Source organism: Xylona heveae (genome assembly GCF_001619985.1).
Source record: "Xylona heveae TC161 unplaced genomic scaffold L228scaffold_3, whole genome shotgun sequence".
NCBI lineage: Eukaryota > Fungi > Ascomycota > Xylonomycetes > Xylonales > Xylonaceae > Xylona > Xylona heveae.
Genome location: NW_017264195.1, coordinates 1,114,231 through 1,134,522, shown reverse-complemented (window position 1 = coordinate 1,134,522; position 20,292 = coordinate 1,114,231). Strand labels below are relative to the sequence as shown.

Genomic DNA, 20,292 nt, shown 5'->3' with positions numbered 1-20,292 from the left:
AAAAAAAAAAAGAAACATGCAACAGCGGGGATTCGCTGGTCGTCACCGACCCAACTACTAGTCCGCCGATCTGAGGCTTATGTATGGCAGAGCGGACGGGATGCCCAGTTCTCCTCAGTCTATGGTCGCATGTGCTTGGAATCCTTTAATTGTAATCCTTATACCACAATCTCACGGTCTGTTTCTGGATAGATGGTAGATGCTCCACAATCAATAGATGTTCTCAATTTACTCCCACTTGTTATTCAAGAGTTTATACTTCTAGGTGGACTTCTAAATTGGCACAAGACCAAGAGGGTAATATTATTATTTTATGGGCGAGAGAATCCTTGCTTCGAGAAGGAAGGACCCATCCAAATATTATACTTTGAAAAAGCCTCATAACTAAGGTAAAACACGAGAGAGCATCTAAAGCTTGGATAGAGAAGAAACAAATTAAAAAAAAAAAAAAAAGCAAATTCATCCATCGCTATGTCTTACGTCAACCATTGAAGGTTCCCTCTTACCTGTCACCTCGGCAAGATAATTCACCGTAGTCGTCAGTTTCCATAGTTCTCAATTCCAAACAATGCCGTCCGGCAAATCAATGAAGCGAGCAAAACCCGCAATCATGGCACGCAAATTAAATGATTAATTTGAAACTGCAATGACCAATGGTGACACCTACCCCTGCCTGACGAATTGACACAGTACAAATAGAAGGCGAACACTGATGCCTGGCAGCAACAAGGATTGGTATCCTAGTCGTTGTGGCATGCATACGGAGTAACCCATAAGCCAGACGGCAGATTCTGGACCTCCCCACTTTCTGGTTATTACCACCGATACAACCAACTAATGAACAACCCGCCAATTGACCAGCGAAATAAAATAAGGCATCCAAGCAATATACACGGTGGGCAGGCATCAATTGTTCGAGACCGCGGCCATCTAATTCTCTTAACCCACCATAAACTACGTCGACACCCCACTACTGTACATGCCTTTTCAGCCGCATCTCCCCTCCCCTCCCTTCCCCACCAACACCTACTAAGCCACCCCACGCTGCAATCAGTCGCTCACTTTCTCGAACACGCATACATAAACGCGGTCTCTCTTTGCACTACTCATCGTAGTCCGTAAGCTCAGCTAAGCATAGCCAAATCGAGCCAAACAGAGCAATGTTCGAATACTACCTGAATCATCTGAACTAAGTCGCCCAAAGGACTACGATCCGCCCTCCTGACGTACGCCCGCATGCATCGACGCATGAGAATGACAAATCTCATTGAGAGTAACCATATTGGTTATTCCTGCTTGCCAAATACCCGTTGCGCAACGAAGCGCGCCGCACAGAGCGGCTACGCTGCGTGTCAGGACGCGGCAGCTGGCTCAAATTGTGACCCTAAGTGATGATGGTAGTGGCAATAATTTCAGGCTCCAACCAGAAAACATTCGCCAATACGATGACACACAAGAGTACATGACCACCAACGCTGGCTGCGACTCGCACATCCAACTAAGCCTGGGGACGCTTGCGGTGGCAGAAAGGACCAATAGAGCCAAGATGCCAAGAGGCCGTGGATCATGTGGTTCATGGTTTTCGATTCTGGAATTCCAAAAATCGAAAATCCAGTCACGAACGATCATGGCAAGGGCATATCTATCTCGCTGATCGAGTGGATGATGGACCGTCAGACATTCAGTGGCGATTTACAGCTTAAGCCCCTTGCTTGAACAGCCAGTCTGCATGCACGTCGGCAGCAAAGTTGGTAATGTTGAACTCGTTGCCTGTTTGCATTTGGGGTGCCGGCATGCCTGGCTTGATGCCATCTCCAGCAGGGACTGGCATCATTCCATCCGCTGCCGCCGTCACAGGCAACCGTGGCAGATTGAAAAAGTTGAAGACATCGAGATACTCGAGTTCGTTGGGCTCAGGCGCTCGGGGGAAAGCCGCGGGGACTGCCTGCGACACCGGTTGTCGAGGTTGTCGGGAAATGAGTACGTCTAGATCGTACGCACAGCGGCGCATGTCCGCGAGAATACGCACGCTCGATGGCGTCACTCTCTCTTCCCCGGCGCCCGCCGCACGTTCCGATTCTCGATGTTCATCGAGCACTCGCTGCAAGATGGTCGTATACCTCTCGGCAACTTTCCAGTACTGACCCATTTCTCGGAGCGTGTCCACAAAGAACTGAATATCCGGGCTCAGCCGATGTTCAAATGTTGAGCCATGCACTAGGAGAAGGCGAGCCGCGACCCAGATAGTAAACGCAAAAGGCGGACCAAGCTTGTTCAGCATGCCATTTCCCACAACGAATCTACCTAATGTCGCGATATTCTCGACGGCAGTCAGACACCGTTGGCTTGCACTGTAGGATGGAGCGAATATCGACGAGCGGATGGTTGGATATGCTGCAGACGAGTTTATTCGAATCACAACACTGTGCGACTCGTGAGCTTTTTACATTCTCATAAACGTAGGTGTGTCATGGATTTTCGCGATTTCTGCGAAAAGTTCAGAAGCACAAGTCGTTCATTGGAAGAGACTTACGTATGGTATGTAGCATGAAGCATAACCCAGCCGCAATTGACTACCTTGTTGCCATTTGGCAAATTGAAGAGCCGTGAAATATTTCCATATTCGCTCGGCAGCTTCGAATACCAGGTTGTAAGTTCCCCCTCGAGCTCACGATATTGTCGTTGCCAAGTTTCTACGTCTGGAATCGCGCTAATATCAACCGGCTTTCTTAGGAATTGGTGGATTCGAGACAATATGCCGAGGACCTCGATATAATATGAAAAGTATCCCAAATTTTCGGGTCGATCTAGACTGTAATCAGTTCGCCGCGGTGTGCGGAACCAACGCGTCTCCACCGGTCGATTCCGGGAGAACAAGTCGTCTCTGCAGGGCAGCTTCCGATCGATTTCCTTATCGTCAAGGGCAAACTCGAACGATGTGGCAATGGTCGTATAGCGGTCCAGCAGATAAACTGCCCAGAACAGACGGCGCCGGCTCTCCTCTTCAATCCAATTCATGGGTTCGGGTAGGACAGCTGCACCGAGAGTTGCGATGGATGGGAATTTGGGCGAAGCCAGTGACGAGGTAGATTCTGCTGCGAGTCCTAGTTGCACCACGGCACGTGTGATGAGTGCCAAAAGATTCCATCCTGGCGGTCCGTTGGATGAACCAGTCAGGTCAAGAGCCAGAATGACCATGGCCTGGACTGCTTTGACGGATGAGTTTTCAAGTCCGTACAGCACCACCTTCTGCTTGGAAGTGTCATGGTAACGTCGCCGAGAAGCCTCGTCCAAGCGGGGATCGTTGGAAAATCGTAACGTGGTGGCAACAATGGCATGAAGCATAATCCTGTCTGCTTCGTCAAGCGTGGATGGACGGAAAAGGGTCTCAATAGTTGTCTTGCGGTGAAGCAGCGGAATCCACGTGTTGATATGCTTGAAATAAAGATCAACAAGAGAGTAGAGTAAGTCATAGGGTGGCAACTCCTGATCCTGTGTGGTCACTGGTCCTACCCCATTAGATATGCCCATATTCGAACGATCTAGCGGCGGCGCCGAAGGCGGGGGATAGAAACCGTGGACTCCTTGCGACATGTGCGGCACCTGTGATATACCCGACTGCGGTATTGCATCACTAGTTGGCGGCGGCGGCGGAAAGCCATTCTGCTGCGGCAGTAGAGGCGTTGGTGTCTCAAGTTGTCCGGAGTAGTCTGAAAGAGGCGGAGAATTGGCCTGGCTGGCCTGGAAGAGGTGAGGCTTTTGTAGGAAGATGGCAGCGTCGGCCGAGGGAGGAATCTGCGGGACAGGGACCTGATTTATTGCGGATGTGCGAAAGGCAGACACGTCGGTCTGCGGTGACGGTTGGTTCGTCGAGACGGAGCTAGGTCCGAAATGCGCATCGAGAATTCGACTATGGCTACGTAGAACGTCCTCGAGTCTGTCTAAACAAGGTGTTAATATTATGCCCATTGATCACTTAGATGCCCAATCGCGTGTCATACCGAGCCGCTGTTCCAATTCTCTGCCATAACCCGCTCTTAAGCCAGGTTTCTTGCGTTCCTTGTATTCGCAAATTTGTCCTGCCCCACCGTCGTGTCAGCAGCAGTCGTCTTTCAAACGATACAATTTTGCATCGAAAGATTTGGGTTCGTACCATTTCGGGAACACCAGCCACAGGACGGATGGCCACGATCACATTTCACATGCAGGAAGAGTCAGTCGAAGCTGGGAGAGGATAAAACCAATGTTTCTTGGAAGCGAATACTTTTCTCTGTTTGCACAATTCACACCTGTCGCATCGGTTAGAGTCAAGTAAAGAAAACTCAAGCAGGTAGTGTTTATGGGCAACGCCAATGGTATCTTAGGCAATGACATACGAGACAGACATGGGCCTGCGCCTCTTGCGCGAGCCATCTTGATCTTCTCCGGCGCTTTCATCACCACTGGAATTGTTGTTGGGCTGAGGACTTTCGTACTTGGCATCAATGGCTGACTGGTCGGCAATGGAGTCCGACCGCGCAAGCACATGAGTAGGCGATTGATGCTGTTGCTGCTGAGCAGCCGAGGGAGTCAGCGCGTGCGCGGCAAGCTGCGACGACTGCTGCTGATGGTGCTGATGCTGGTCCATGTCGATGAGCGACAATTAGCAGGCTATCGATGGTGATCATGGCTTCGGTGAAAGTGAAAGCGTTGGGCCGAGCCTCGGGGGAGTCGAAGGAGAGGCAGATTTGCCAAGCTGGGGTTATGGGATTATTGTTAGTCAAAAAAGTCAACCGACCCAGAAGGGGAAACCCCACCGTCGCAACCCACCATCTCCAGTTTTTAACCCCGCAGACCACTAAGAAGAAGCCACCCCCAACTTCGCTTTACCCTTTTCCGTCCTTTGCTCCTCTTTCTCCCTCTTCTCTTCACAGGAACTTCCATTGGCTCTGGTAACTGCTGTGCCTCTGTAGAGTATACACAGTACTGCAACTTGAGCATACTGTGCTATGCAAGTACTGCATAACCTTTCACAAGCATAACCTCACACTTCAGCACGCGCTTCAATCGAAGCCACTCCGCCCTCGTGCTTGTCCCAAACCGCATCATCTCTGCGTCAAGGGTCCTTCTGGGCCCAGGCCAGCCCAGTCTATCATAACTCGACCCATCTCTACCAGGTCCCGCTTGCAAGGGTGAAAGATGCACCGAAAGCTAAAAGTGACGCGTTTTAGATCTGCCCTCTTTTTTGAACTGATAGGAGATCCATTGCTAGTTGGTCGTATTCTAGCATATTTGACCGTGCTAGACAGCTTAGAAGAGTCAGTAGGAGAGTATTAAAAGAAGACGCAAGACGTTCCTGTGTGCATGTAGTGAAAGGAATTGCAGTCCAAGAACCTCCTCCCCTTTCGTTCCTTTCTTCATCTCTGGTCCTTTTGCCATGGCTGCATCATCGTCATCCTCTTCTTCTGTAAAGACCTTCCCGACGATAAAGGAAGTACGCACTTTCATCATCGAAGGCGTCGGTTCAGGTGGTGACTATCATAATGTTCGTGGCGGCCATTGGCTCGTTGATACATCAATTGCTACTCCCATGTCCCGATGGGAAAAATACCGAGCCCAGCGAACTTCATGGGGCATCAATGTCTTGGGGTCATTCTGTGTCGAGATTGAGGCCACTGATGGCACAAAAGGTTTCGCTACGGGCTTTGGTGGCCCTCCAGCATGTTGGCTTGTCTCCTCACATTTTGAGCGATTCCTCATAGGAGCGGGTGAGTAGCAGCAAAGGCAAGCCAAGAATTTGGCCGCTAACGGCAACGCAGATCCTCGAGATACGACTCATTTGTTTGAACAAATGTACAGAGCATCGCTCTTCTACGGTCGCAAAGGATTACCAGTCGCCGTCATCTCCGTGATTGATCTTGCTCTTTGGGATCTCATAGGCAAGATTCGCAATGAGCCTGTTTACAAGATGATTGGTGGAGCAACTCGATCACGACTCAACTTTTACTGCACCGGCCCAGAACCCTCTGCTGCCAAGGCCATGGGTTTCTTTGGCGCCAAGGTGCCACTGCCTTTTGGCCCAGACGAGGGACATGCGGGGCTGAAGAAGAATATTGAGTTTCTTCGTAAGCATCGAGAAAGTGTGGGACCCGATTTTCCTCTGATGGTCGACTGCTATATGAGTCTCAACGTACCATATACGATTGAGATTGTCAAGGCGTGCGAGGAGCTCAACATCAATTGGTGGGAGGAGTGCCTAAGTCCAGATGATCCAGAGGGCTTCGAGCAGATCAAACGGGCTCATCCCACCATGAAATTCACTACTGGAGAGCATGAATACTCACGATACGGATTCCGCAAGTTGATTGAAGGCCGCAATCTAGACATTCTTCAGCCCGATGTTATGTGGGTCGGTGGCATGACAGAGCTGCTCAGAGTGGCCGCCATGGCTAGCGCGTACGATATCAGTGTTGTGCCTCACGCCAGTGGGCCCTACAGCTATCACTTTGTGGTTTCGCAAGCCAACTGCCCTTTTCAGGAGTACTTGGCCAATTCGCCAGACGGCAAGTCAGTGCTCCCTGTCTTTGGTGACCTTTTCACCAATGAACCTATTCCAGTCAATGGTTACCTTGACGTATCAGAACTGGACAAACCAGGGTTTGGCCTTGAAATCAATCCTGCGGCACGGTTACTGCCAGCAAACAATATCTTCAACCCGGCTCCATCAAGGCCATTGAGTTTCAAGGATGAACGTAATCATGTGGGGAAAGAGGCGGCAACAAAATAGATATCATCTGACAGCTTGGAAATGTGCATGGGTGTTCCTTCTGTCATTTTTCTTTTGTTTTCTCGTCTTTTGCATTGCGTGATACACAGCGACTTGCCTAATTCTAATATGGTTTGAGAGGGGTGGAGACTTGATTCGTCACTTTTGCTTTCTTCTTAGTCTCGGGAGTTTATCTACCGCGAACATGGGCTTATTTAGCCTACTTCACATGCAACAGCGTTAGTTTTGCATGACAGAACTGCAATGGCAATCATTGCCGATCCAGAAACCGGTTTGAATCAGTAGTAATATCTTGTTACTCGTTATTCATCGGAGATCTCTACCGAAGTGGTTTCGATCTCTTTCACCTGTGACTGCGGGGCATAAGCTTCCTGGCCAGTTCCCTACGTACTCCGGTAGCAGCCTGATGCCTCGGCTGCGGCCCGCTTGCTTGATGGCCCCTAAATTAGCTAAATATCCGCTTGTCACAGTTAAAAGATTCCATTATGATAGCCCTTCTTTCGGGCAGAAATATACCGAGACTATTTTTTTGCCCAGCCGCTCGTACTCTGAAAGTTTATGCCAGTGTCTGGCAAAGCGTTGACGCGTTGTCGCAGATCATGCAGTGATGGATGATGCAGCTCTGGCGGTATCAGAGCATCATTATCAGCTCGCTTAGGCTCTCAATGTATCTTTCAAAGTGTGACCGCAAATAACTGATGGGTCAATCGATTGGGCATGAAAGAAAGAGAGGACCCTGATTTCCCCCAGCACATCCCACTTGGACCGTGCCCCACAACCCCACACGCACGGAGAGGGGAATCTGAGGACTTCCACCTCAGCCACCACGTCCTCTATCACCATCGACAGTCACATACATTGATTGATTGGTGACGAACAGCTCTGAAACAAACAAATCTTGTCAATCAATTGCAAATTTCTTCTACTATACTGTGCCGTTACTCTACCTTGCTCCGAGAGAACCGTGTCTAATCTCTCTCCTCTCTGGGTTCTCCCCACTTTCTACTCCTATGGGTCTTCCCCGTTCAGCTTAGTCAGCGACCATGGCGGATACACAGCAGAGCAAATTATTGGAAGGCAAGTCTGCAGTCATTACGGGTGGTGTCACTGGCATTGGGCGAGCAATTGCTCTGGAATTCATCCGTCAGGGTGCTTTTGTTACTGTCTGCCATCTTGACGATCCAATCTCAGTGAGGCACTTCAACACTTTAGCTCGGGAGGTGGAAGACTCGAGGAACGGTCATAATAGCGTATTAAGCAGCTTTTCTGGAGACATTTCAAAACCTGAGACTGGAAAAGAGCTGATCGAGGATGCTACCAAAACGTTTGGCAAAGTCGACATTTTTGTGAGCAATGCCGGCATCTGTCAATTTGCTGATTTCTTAACGTATGCTCTACCCAATCTCTTCTTGTTTCATTGTTTTTTCTCTCGAAAATAATTTCTTTTTTACGATTAAACGACTGAAGAGGAGGTGTTAAACGTTTCATTGCTAACAAGCTCACCTTATAGGATCGAGCCTGATCTTTTTTCCAAAACTGTACGAACAAACCTTGATGGTGCATTTTATGCCACACAAGCAGCTGCGCGACAGATGGCCGAGCAAGGCAATGGCGGTTCCATTATCGGGATCTCGTCCATTTCAGCACTTGTAGGCGGCGGGCTGCAGACGCACTATACCCCGACCAAAGCAGGCGTGTTGAGCCTGATGCAGTCTTGTGCTGTAGCTCTGGGGAAGTACAACATTCGATGTAATGCTATTTTACCCGGGACCATTCGAACGCAAATGAATGAAGAGGATTTGAGTAATGACGAGAAGCGGGAATACATGGAGAAGCGCATCCCACTCGGCCGGACTGGTGTCCCAGAAGACATTGCTGGCCCAGCAGTCTTTCTGGCAAGTGACATGTCGCGATACGTGGTATGTAATATCCATTTACTATGCAATTGAGGGTAGGGGATCATGTTGACTAACATTTTCTGTCTCAGACTGGCGCACAGCTACTCGTCGATGGTGGACTCTTTGTCAATTTACAATGAGCCAGACGACGGATATATCTGTCAGATTCCGAGGATAAAATTGCCGTACGATATTTTATGTAATGAAGCACTGCCAGTTCTGCCAATGCTATCGCAGGCACATTTCTACAATTCCAATCCATACGCGCGTATGGCCGTCCCACTCCAGACCTGGCGTGCTTCTTCCTCCGTTACACCTCGCTGTTCAAGCAACAGTGCTACAGTTGCCCGCCAATTCTTCCAGGCATGGCGAGTTCCCGCTCCGCCAGCATTGCATACTGGCCAATCACTCCCAAACATGATGCGCGACGGACCAAAGGCGTCCATTGCCACGTCAAACCACGGTTGAATGTGCGCCACAATCTCAGATACCGGCCACGGCTTGTCAATCTCTTGTGGGGGCAATTCTGCAAAACCGCCCGAGAGCTTCATGTACGTTGTTGGAAACGACGCCATGCGTTGAATGAGTTCTCTCCACTCGAGGAAACTCGGTTCGTGCATGGCATTGGCCGGATCAATGCGCATATTCGGTTTACACAGATGGTCTGTCTCATTAGCAAATATACTAAAAATTATTCAATGCGGATATGATATCCATGCTGTAAGCAACTTAAAATCGATCGAGCAGTGAAAAGGAAAACCTACTTATCACAATTTTCGTCTTCTTCTCTTCATCCTCCTCGCCGGCCATGACCCGCTCCAGCATCTCCACCGCCTCGTGTAATTGCCAGATTCCACCCTGTCGTTGATCCACCCCAAGATCAAACGCGTAGCCTTTCCGTCCTAGCCACTTGACCCCTTCAATGAACTCGTCTGTGAGCAGAACTCCGGCCGGCTTGTCCTGGACTAAATACCGAAATCCTTTGATCCGGCCGAACACGTCCTTACCACCACCACCACCACCGTAACCCTTACCATCCCCACCATTTGCAACGACACGACTACTACCAGCATCACTATACCCCGCACATCGTGCCCTAACACACGCCAAATACGTCTCCAAATCTGGGCCCCTCCTCAACTTCCTCCCCTTCTTGCACTTATTCTTACCCTCACCCTCACCCTCTCCCTCTCCCTTGCCAGAAGCTCCATGATGATTCACACCAAGAGGAAGCGGCGCCCAGGGCACAATGCCGACGCACATGTTCCCGTGTCCTGCCCCGTGCCCCTCGCCCGGCCGAGACATGTCCCGGACGACGCGCGCAATAAAATCCAGTTCCGTCAGCGCGTCTTGCCATCCTTCTTGCCCTTGCCCTTGCCCTTGTCTTTGTCCTTGTCCGTCTTCTTTCCCCATATCATCTTCTTTGCCCGTTCGGTCCTCATCCTCATTGCCCATTTCTTCTCGCCCAAGCGGAGTAAACCGCCTCTCCCACCCCATCAGGCTCTCATCACGGACATGCGCGCGCCGGTCCGCTTCGAGAAAGACATACCCTCTCAGCTCAGCGGGGTTGCCCGTCGCAGCGAGGTACTCGTCCATGGAGTGCTGCGCGTCGAGCGCGCAGCCGGGCGACCACCAATTAAGTGACGGGAGCTCGGAGGAGGGGAAGAGGTGGATGTGTGAGTCGATGATTGTGGTAGGATTTGTAGTCATTGTGATTCTCCTTTGTTTTTGAGGGGGAGGGGGAAGGGGAGAATGCGTGTGTTGCCTTTCGTTTGCCCCTTTTTTTGCTCAAGGAAGTTTTTGGTCTTGGATTGCAGGGACAGTCAATTACTCGGCACAATTTGACTGCACTTTGTCGTCGATCCCCGAGTTCGCAAACCGATTGATCAATTGAGCAATTGACAAAAATCAATTAAGCAACAGAAACTCCGTAAGTCGCCCGTCGTGTACTAGATAGCTAGATGCACGTTAGACTGAATTGCCTTGACTGCGGATATAATTTTTCTTCACAATCGTGAATAATAGCTAGTTCGTATATACACCAACCTAGACACAATTGAACTGTCAATTGCCAGAGAAATTCAAATTAAAACGTGTAAGGAGCTCGTCACGACTGACAATTGACACTTTGACAATTGAATCGGGAGGTATAAATGTAGAGCGTGGCGCGGCAATGCGGGGAAAATAGAGCCGTTGAGTTACGTTGCGTTGAGTTGTAACTCTAGTTTCAGTGTCAACAACTCAGCTATAACTTACCTACAGTCAGGTGTGACTTAAACTGTGTCTGTCGTATCTTAATCTGTGACATCACACAACACCCCGCGAAAAGGTCTCGGGGTAGCTCGGTTGGTCGGGGGGACGATGAACCGAGGTCATGACTCCAGGAGACCGTCTTTTCATAACGTTTACTACTACTACTACCAACCTACCAATCTACCAACCTGACACGATTACGGCGTACAACCAGCGGTGGTCAGGGCGTTCGGGCATTGCGTAAATATAATGATATTACGGCCGTAAAGATAATACCGTAAAGATAATAATACTCCGGCACATATACCTAAAGGGTAGCATATTGGTAAATAATGCATCCACTGTAAGATAAACTATATGGTTTGAGCATCAATGCACGCATAATATTAATGGTGTATTGAAGCATTGAGAAAAATAACCCCAAATAACCCCAATTGATTCTTTTTATATCCCCATTTTTAAAGTATGGACCACCATATAAACAAGAAACTCCCAAGGCCTCAAAGACGCCCGTGAATTTTTAAAGATGAAGTTTGTACAAAATTTGTACAGTGAGCGCTGGTGGATTTTGATCGAGGGAATAAGGGGACGGCAATGGAGGGGAAGAAGGCATAAAGGACGTGGCGAGAAGTCTAAAAGGATATTCTGATGTAAATGGGAAAGTCAAGACCAGTGAGAAGAAGAGCGAGAAGAAGAAATAAAAGAACACAGTCCTCCTGTAACAAATAGTAAAAGTAATCGTGAGAGATTTGGCACACGAGAAATAGACGGGATAAATGTACAAGAAGAAATTGAGAGGCCATTAAGACGAATGTATCCCCATACACATCCTTTACTGAGGAAGATCGCTGGGATAGTAGGAAGGAGGAAAAGACTGCTGCTGCGGCACCGATGCCGATCCTAAAGGCGAAGGGACCTGCGATTGGACTTGGTCGGGTGAGGGCACGCTCGGGTGAGACAGGTGAGGATCAAAATCTGATATGAGGCTAAACTGGGTAAGCTCCTGCGGAAACGGGGAAAGAAAATTATCGAATCCAAAATCGGCAAGGTTGGGTATATCCGTCGTAGAAGTCATAAAATCCATCATGTCGACGCTGCTGCGGTGAATGTTGTTTTGGTCTGTCGGGCTCATCGAATTAGTGGCTGAAAAGATGCTGCCATTGGTATTGGTTCCTTCGTCTTCCCCACTCGCTGCTGCGCCGGCAGGGCTAAAGGGTGACCCTGAGGCGTGGCGTTGTTGGGTTTGGACAAGAGGATTGGCGGGAATAGAACCTGATCCAGGCCCAGAAAGAGGCGATGTAGAACTGGCAGCGACAGCATTTGATGACTGCATTCCGGCCGTGCCACTGCCACTGCCACTGCCGCTGCCGCCAAAGTCATTTGGCGCGTTCCGCCATAGTGTCGCCCAGTTTTTAAATGTTTCGTATCCAGAGGGTGGACCGGCTGCGCCAACCTGGGGATTTCCCGAAGAGGACCCCCTTTCGCGGGCATCAAGACGTCGAATAGCTCGCTCGAGCGCCTCAATGAGAGACACATCAGACTTTGCGGAATCAATACCCACCGCCATGGGTCTAATCAAACGCATGCCTTGTGTGAGTGCCGTGCGAAGCCGATCATTTTGCTCGTTGAGGCTCTGCGCGAGAATGGCGAGCATGGCGGCGCGACAGGAGCTGAACTCTGTATAGGATGCGCGCGCAAGCCCCGTCTCGTGTCGGAGAAGTTGACAAAGATCAATGATATCTAGAGCAGATTGGATGCAATCATTGACCAGAAGAGATTTGCTGCTGGACTGTGCTTGTTTGGCTGCTTCTTCCGCTGGACTAGCGGATGGCCCACGCGTAGGCTGGAAAATGAAGCATCGACCCATGAATATTTGTGATAGATGGTAGTTGAGTTTGAGATGAACATTGCGGCGAAACAGTGGCCCCTGCGGCCGCAGGTCCCGGCAGTATAATTCTTCGGGGAGACTGTTCCACCAATCCATGAGCCGTTTGCGGAGAACGAGAAGTCGTTCGAGATGTTCAGTGTGTCGCCGTCGAGGGCATCGTCGGATTAACGATCTGTCATTGGTCAGTTAGTTTGAGAACAGTCAGAAGGGGAACAGGAAACATCTATCCCGGGATGGATTAAAACGTACATTTGCTCCGCTATATCTCCAAGCCTTACGGTCAAAGTAATCATTGCAGACCTGTTTGCAAAGGTCGAAGGCGAACCATCAGTTGGTTGTAACTCAGGAATGTCCTTGGGCAGATCCGCGTCAATGTCCATTATCGCTATTGATGTCGGTCGTCCGTGTAATATGCTAATGCGTCTTTGTCATGGCATTATGGTTAGCCGGGACGTGCTCAATGCATGGGAATGCAAACCCACATACCTTTCCATGGCATATGCGCTCCACCAGAGACGATTACGAAGCTCGACCCTGCGGGGATCCAGCCCGCCGCCGCCAGTGTATCTTCGATGCATTCCATTTTGAATGGCCATCTTCAGAGCGATCCCAAGATATGTATAGCAAAGTCCGCCAGTATCAATAGGGAGGGTATAGACCCCCAAAAGCAAAAATGCTTGTACACTCTCCAAAGACGCAAGGGTAATCACGTCCGGAACAAGCTTGCATGCCAGTCGGTAAAACGTAAGTCCAATGTCGTCCTCGGCAGAGTTTCCACTATCCACAGAGTCATCTTCCCGCGAACCGTCCTGCTGAGAGCCCGATTGTATATGCGCATATTGCGTGCCAATGGCGAAGATGGCCAATATCACACAGACCATTCCCGCATCATCGTTGTTTAGGGTCTCTGGTCGAGAATAGCACAAGTCCAGCTTCTCATAGAGCCATATATCGTCAACTAAATAATAATTGGTTTCGCAAAACTTTAAAAATGTTTGAATCAAAAAGTGAGCAACCTGTGGCGGTGGAAAAGATTCGACAATCTCGGGCACGATATTAGCATGAGATTGAAGTTTCGTGGCTCGCCAGAATTCCTTGATTTGATCGTCCTCGGAGGTGCCCTTTTTAATGTCAGCCGGGAACCTTTCGAGAATAAAGGTGCCAGGATGGGAGATCATTACCTCTGAATCTGCTTCTCGCGCCCATTCGTTGATCCGTCGTTGTATCCGCTCACCAAATGACCAATGAGAAAATTCGCCGGAATAATCTAAATGCCAACCATGAGCACGGGAAATCACGGCAATCTCATTGCAATTTGGTCAAACTCACGTGCTGTGTTGTCAGACAACGGTCTGACCGTAAACTTTTCGTCTTCAATTGCAAGGTTACCCAATTCTTGCATATCCGCCTCGGAAAAGCTATCTGTACGAGATGGCGGTTCAATCCGAAGACTTTCGGCGAGTTGCTTCAAACTATCAATATCAAAGGTGGTCGTGTCCCCCACAAAGTGCGAAATTATGGTCGCCATATATCGATTCTTCTCCCTTTCTGCTTCCAACTCGGCATGCATGTTCGAGCTAATCGCCGCACAAGTTGTCAGTGATCCACTTCTTACGATTGTGACTACAACGTGTAGCTGAGCGGTTCAGAATGGCTTACCCATATGCGGCGCTTCCTGGGCCGGGTAATCGGGGTTTTGGTGTCATATTAAATTCGCATGGTCGACGGTACTTTGTGCATCGCACGCATGGAATGCCGCCTTGGCATTTTTCCTTTTGTTGCCGACATGCATCGCAACTGTGAGATGCGTCAGTCCTTGAACACGAGTGGCCGCAAAGTTGGCAGTGTGCAACTCACGCTCGAACTGCTCTCTTGCGATTCTCCTCCGTAACCCTGGGCCGCCTCTGTCGTCCGCTACTGTGGTGGTGTATTTCCATCTCTGATCGCATCAATTATCTAGTCCATAATCAACGCCACACTGTTCCCCCTCCCAATTCAGCAACAGCGGATACAAAATCGAACTCGAAAAGTGATTCGTGAAACAGTTTGTAAAAGAACACTTTGACGACGTAACAGTGATGGACCAGGTTCAATCGCGTGGAAACAGGGTTCCCTCAAGCAAATCGGTTTTGTTTCTACTTGGACCCCGCGAAGAATTTCAGTGGGACGGATGATCGGATTGCCGATAAGAAGCACGGGTTTCACGGAGATGCTAGAGCTCCAGGAACGTCAGCAAAAGGAGTCTCCCTCGAAGGCTCGATCTGAGCTGTACATACAGTACAGTAAAGGGCACTCAAACAACACAACGCCGGACTGCTCTCATGTGTCTTCCAGGAAGGCTTCAGAATGACTAGGGATTATTGTATGGTGAGAATCCACTCCACAGGGTACTGAATGCACAAGCCAGTCAGTTGTCTGGATTGCGCATCAGAACTTCTAGCCAATCAGACCGGAGATAGTGACAAAAGCGGTGGCCGACAACGGACGGTCGTGGGGATCTAAACGGCCCTAAGTGCTGTGGTTTCTCCGATAACCTAGAACATAATTGATAAGAACTGAGAGTTATCGACTGGGAGAGTATAGAACATACAAGTGCGCCACGACCCCTCGTGCCGTCTGGCGGTTCCTAATATCTTGCCCGGGAATAGCCGAAATATACGGAGTAAGTGTAGTTAGGCACGCGATAGCGATCAGTGGCTGAGAAGAGCGTTTGACAAGACATTTTATCAGCAATTACTGTGTCTCTTTTGTGTTTGAATATCGCAGTTGGATCCTCCGTGTTTTTCAATTGGTATCGCAATTCAATGGCTTTCAATAATACAGAGACGTCTACCTTGACAAATCACTTCAGATCAGTCTTGGTCGAGATGCATTCCACTGAATATAGTAGCTTACCTTGGTAAAACAGTGCTGGGCTTACCGTCAAAGGGTCACCGTATCGAATATACTTCCAGTACTACCGTATGTATAAGGTTCTTCCCACAAACATCACTTCGTTTGCATTTATCTCATATCATAAAGTTCGGAGCAACTCAAAGCAAAAAGAGTAGATTGACTAATGGGCGTTGTGTCGCAACGAACGAACAATCTTTGACAATTAAAGAGAAAATGCTTCCAAAGCCATTTCCAATTTGCTGACAACGTTATCACAAAAGGCTTTCTGTATGTCCTTGTTTGAGAGGTCATCTTTCTCACGATCCCACTGTATGCAGCATTTCACAGCCTCGTGATACTGCGCCCCCAATTCTCTCGAGAGTGTCTTCCGGTCAATGTGACAGTGTGCCTCATATATTTCCCTTATCTCGTCATCGAAATCCTTGTGACTTTCCCGCATTTTTCCTTTGCCATGGTCAAGCAGTGGTCGGGAGCGGCCAATTTCAAGTAGGATAATGCCCAAACTGTAAATGTGTGATGTCTTCAGGGTTTTCGTTGACTCGATTTGCCCTTGGTGAACTCCATTAAATGCAGCAGAGATGTACGGCGCCCAATTCTCGTCATTTTCCGAGAAAAGTAGAACATCTCGACTGCGCCACCTCTGCTTGATCCATGAGGAAGAATGAAGGTGAAGCAAAGATAACGCGAGAGTGAGTGCCAATCTCACTCGATCTTGGCAGGGAAGGCGCATATCTTTGTCGTCGATGCCTAAGAAGTGGAGGAGAGTCATGTTTCCCTTTTTTGGAACGTCTTTTGCTTTTGGAGCCCTGTAGAAATAGTAAAGATAGTTATTTTGAGTGGGAACGTAGCCAAGACATTCATCGGTGTTTTGGTGTCCATTTCCGGTAGCTAAACAGTTACAAAGGTTGTCGATCTTTTTCGTACTGATTATTTTGCTCCCATCTACGGATTTTTCAATTGTAGAAGAGCGTTTCCCCAGCACAGTCTCGGTTTCAAAGGTAAAGGTGACCTTCCTCTTTGGTTTGGCCGTAGAAGCTCTTTCATCGTTCTGGGTTTGGGAACAATCTTTCAACTGATGCTGGATAATCAATCGTGGCTTTACTTCCAGCGCATCAAGCTGATATCGTCCGCATTCAAATGAGTCATCGATTTGCATTTCTGAGCCAAAGGCTGATTCTGTACCAAAAAGTGGTTCTCTGCTCCAGAGTGACTGGTGGTCGCCGTAGATTGCCAAAAGGTTGAACACAGGCTGACGAATAGGGTCTAGTTGATCTCCGTGACCGACTTCGGTGGATCTCGTAGCAGTTGAATATTCCGGTATTGGCTTGAACTCCAATCGTAGATTGAACTCGTGACAATAACAGTTTCCAGTAGACGCCAGAGCTGCGTATAGAAAATTGAGCTGCTCTTGGAAATGTTTGATTGAAGAATGATCCACCTTGATCTTTGAGGGCACTTTCAGAGGAACAGTGGACGAAATTAAGACAGAGCCATTGCGAGATTCATGATGCTTGTCCACGACACATCGGTAATCATCCATGTGTTCTCGAAGTTCAGAAAGCAAGGTTCGAATCTCCGTTTCAGTTGCAGCAATCCTTCTCTTCGTAAAGAGAGGTATGGACTCTTTTGAAAGCAGATCGTCATTATTCTTCTCGGGTCCATTGCCATTCTGTAATTGTTAGCACGAAATCCCCTGGCTGAAAATTTTATACGTACGGTTTCAGTGACTGATATTCCTGTCTTACTAGACTTGCACTTGCCTAGCACGTTGTGGATTTGTTCAAACACTGCCAGGCACAAATCTACAGCAGTCATAGCTTCCTCGAAGAAGTCACCAAGATGGGCCCGCAACTGTGACTCCCAAGAAGTATCTTGCCAGAATGCTGGAGCTTCTGCCTCGCCGTTTCCAAATATCAATTTAAGCTCCTCATCGGACTTGAGACCCTTCAGAAGCCGTTGACAACAGTGCTTGAAATCCTTCTCTCTCAGGAATAAGCTTTTCCTCACCCTCTTGTTTATATCTTTAATCTTTGCCGAGGATGTTATCATGCCTATGACTGCCTTTTTGCCGCCAAGACATTGTATCGCCAGACTTACAACTGAAATTCCAAGACTGACGCCGTCCATTGTGGTTTCTCATAACATTGTCCACAGCAGGATTCAACAGGATAAATGAAGAGAACAGATATAACTGCGTTTCGACTATTCGAGCGATCTTGAGTTATGCGGAAGGCTGTGCTCGACGGCACCTACAGGGTTATCACGAAACCTGCTGCGCCTCATGTGCTGTTCAGCCTTGTGGTACCCTCGAGTCAGTCAGCTGATATAACAGCTCCAATAAAGCTCGTCCTTCCTCCGCAAAATTGTTTCTGCATCGATTCATTCACACAAGTAAAATTTCATCATTTAAAAATGGCGAATGATGCCTTTCCACTCCAGCTTGAAGTTGGATTTGCCGGGGAGCTTGTGCTCGAGTGTATCGCTGCATCCCTCCGACTTTTAGCCGCAGCAAAAACAGACAGCAATGCAGAGCCAATTTTGAGTAGGTTGCAGGATGACATCGATCGATTGCGCCTATGGGCCAACGGGTTCGGCGCTGCAAAAGGCGAAATGGACTTGATTCTTGATATGAACGATCAAATAAAAGCTGCTACAATTGGCGCCCTTGCTGCCACAAGTAGTCTTCTCGCAAAAGGTTGGACAAGCCGACCGATAAGCCTCAATTAGTCGAAATCATTTAAATTAATTTGAGAGATTAAATTAGCTGCAAATCGGCGATTGCAAGATCCAGCGACGTCGACAGCCCTGAACACTTTGACAGAGAAAGCCATTGTTATCGTACCTGAAGCAGCTTTCTTCATCGATTCGGAGTCCGACGATGACGATGACCACGAAAGCACCTCAAAGATAAATGATCTCGAGGAGGCCAGCGCAAGCTCTCTGGATGGCAATGACAAAGAGGAAGCAAGATTTTGGCAAAGTATCTCTGAGGCGTTTGCCGAGAATTGCGAATCATTGCTCGAGCTTGCGCCTTCCTTGATGACTTTGAAAGAATCGTCGGCCGTGATACCACATGTATCTGACGAATTAACGAAGGAGATCTCGACCGGTGTTGAGAACAGCGAGCTCCCTCATGATCATTTTAGGCGTCTGTTGGCAGACAAATTCCCGAATGGAAATACATATCTACTCGACCGGCTAGCGCGGGCTAGCTGGATTCTCTATTCGAGGCTTAAAGAAGGCAGTTTAAGACGCCACGAAGCGATTAAAACAAATGCAACAGTGGAAAGAGATTCCGGCTATGGCTCGATGCTCCAAAGCGAGGCGGCGAGGTCAGCAATCTGTTCACTGCCGCTTATGCAAGATGTTGAATTGGACAACATATCCGAGACCTCGAGCGGGACCGAGTCGACTGTAGAGATGTTCAGACGACCTAAATTGCCGCGGCCGCCTGTCGTCCTCGGGCCCGGTGTCACGTTTGTGTGCCCTATCTGTTTGCGGCTACTGCATAATGTCCGCGATACTCGACGATGGAGGTTATTATTGCATGAATTCTCTTTGGCAATGCAAATGTAGCTGATGCACGGTGTCTAGGAATCATGTTTTAAATGATACCAAGCCTTATTTCTGTACACACCAAGGCTGCTCTAGTGGTGATTTGTGTTTCAACTCTCGATATGAATGGATTGAACATGAGACTACTGCCCATCTGCAGGGTCAAGAGTGGGTTTGCATTTTCGAGAAATGCAAAGATTTGCCTGCTTTTTCCAGTCAAGAAAATTTCGATGAGCACTTCGCTAGCAATCACGATTCGGCATTCTTAGGCAGAGAATCTATAATGATTCTTTTGAAGAAGCTTTGCAAGCGCTGCACTTACACTACAAACCCGCTCGGGGAAAATTGCCCCTTTTGCAAGACCAGTCTTAGAAGCAAACAGCCTTTGAAGCACATAGCAAGACATTTGGAGGATATGGCGTTATTCGTAACTACCCTGATTCTTCCATCTGACGACGCTGATGAAGAGCAAGAAGAAGAAGGGGAGGAGGAGGAGGAATCTTCTCCCGAGTGCACAGATCGTCCAGAGACTTCCGTTCTTTCCCCTACATTGTCGACCTCTTCGACATCAGAAATCGTTCAGATCCCGACGACGCAACGAGATGACAAGATTTCAGACGACCAAAATCCTGTCTCCTCACCCTACATTCAGAAGCACAACAAAGACCCTAAGATCCTTAGAGAGAACTATCTAGATCCATCGATGAACGTGCAAAATTTTTCTTGGAGTTTTAGTCGACAACGTCAACTGGAAGATGCAGAACTCTTGAAGCAAGTTGCTGACAATGACAAAGACAAGAAGAATTTTGGAGAGGACCATCCAAACACATTGACAAGCATGCATAACCTTGCTACCACTTACAAGCGACAATGCAAATGGAAAGATGCAGTGCAGCTCTACGAGCAAGTTGTCAACAAGCGCCAGAAGATCCTTGGAGAAGACCATCCAGATACATTGACAAGCATGCATGATCTTGCTTTGCTTTATGAGCAACAAGAGAAATGGAAAGATGCAGAGGGGCTCTATGAGCAAGTTG

The 20,292-nt window shown here is 48.5% G+C and overlaps 7 protein-coding genes across 7 annotated transcripts in view; 3 read left to right on the top strand and 4 right to left on the bottom strand.

Moving 5' to 3' along the window:
* Positions 1-1,303: 1,303 nt before the first annotated feature.
* Positions 1,304-4,549, bottom strand: L228DRAFT_93698 (hypothetical protein). Its single transcript, XM_018336982.1, has 6 exons — positions 4,377-4,549; positions 4,265-4,289; positions 4,154-4,201; positions 4,002-4,079; positions 2,534-3,941; positions 1,304-2,423 (listed from the first exon to the last, which is right to left on the bottom strand). Coding segments are annotated over exons 2-6 (2,259 nt in total). The 5' UTR covers positions 4,266-4,289; positions 4,377-4,549; the 3' UTR covers positions 1,304-1,699.
* Positions 4,550-4,998: 449 nt separating this feature from the next.
* On the top strand, positions 4,999-7,099 carry L228DRAFT_245200 (mandelate racemase/muconate lactonizing enzyme family protein). The gene is made up of 2 exons (XM_018332109.1): positions 4,999-5,747; positions 5,799-7,099. Exons 1-2 carry the CDS (start codon positions 5,417-5,419, stop codon positions 6,764-6,766), a joined length of 1,299 nt encoding a protein of 432 aa, XP_018189845.1. The 5' UTR covers positions 4,999-5,416; the 3' UTR covers positions 6,767-7,099.
* Positions 7,100-7,709: 610 nt separating this feature from the next.
* Positions 7,710-8,917, top strand: L228DRAFT_93766 (NAD(P)-binding protein). The gene is made up of 3 exons (XM_018336983.1): positions 7,710-8,153; positions 8,277-8,685; positions 8,754-8,917. The coding sequence occupies exons 1-3, from the start codon at positions 7,810-7,812 to the stop codon at positions 8,802-8,804; spliced, it is 804 nt and encodes a 267-aa protein (XP_018189844.1). The 5' UTR covers positions 7,710-7,809; the 3' UTR covers positions 8,805-8,917.
* Positions 8,825-10,532, bottom strand: L228DRAFT_259527 (hypothetical protein). Its single transcript, XM_018334173.1, has 2 exons — positions 9,429-10,532; positions 8,825-9,328 (listed from the first exon to the last, which is right to left on the bottom strand). The coding sequence occupies exons 1-2, from the start codon at positions 10,372-10,374 to the stop codon at positions 8,910-8,912; spliced, it is 1,365 nt and encodes a 454-aa protein (XP_018189843.1). The 5' UTR covers positions 10,375-10,532; the 3' UTR covers positions 8,825-8,909.
* A 1,217-nt stretch (positions 10,533-11,749) lies between these two features.
* On the bottom strand, positions 11,750-15,110 carry L228DRAFT_275586 (hypothetical protein; the record flags this gene model as incomplete). The annotated part of the gene is made up of 6 exons (XM_018335614.1): positions 14,663-15,110; positions 14,465-14,602; positions 14,135-14,382; positions 13,292-14,072; positions 13,055-13,219; positions 11,750-12,977 (listed from the first exon to the last, which is right to left on the bottom strand). The coding sequence occupies exons 1-6, from the start codon at positions 14,752-14,754 to the stop codon at positions 11,750-11,752; spliced, it is 2,652 nt and encodes an 883-aa protein (XP_018189842.1). The 5' UTR covers positions 14,755-15,110.
* Positions 15,111-15,805: 695 nt separating this feature from the next.
* Positions 15,806-17,582, bottom strand: L228DRAFT_93292 (hypothetical protein). Its single transcript, XM_018336979.1, has one exon. The coding sequence runs from the start codon at positions 17,238-17,240 to the stop codon at positions 15,903-15,905; it is 1,338 nt and encodes a 445-aa protein (XP_018189841.1). The 5' UTR covers positions 17,241-17,582; the 3' UTR covers positions 15,806-15,902.
* A 2,376-nt stretch (positions 17,583-19,958) lies between these two features.
* The window catches only part of L228DRAFT_252637 (TPR-like protein), a gene marked incomplete at both ends in the record, with an annotated part of 1,281 nt that continues 947 nt past the window's right edge, over positions 19,959-20,292 (top strand). Inside the window, one exon of the mRNA XM_018333705.1 lies at positions 19,959-20,288. Within this exon, the coding sequence (XP_018189840.1) occupies positions 19,959-20,288 (330 nt within the window). The remainder of the gene's footprint in view (positions 20,289-20,292) is intronic.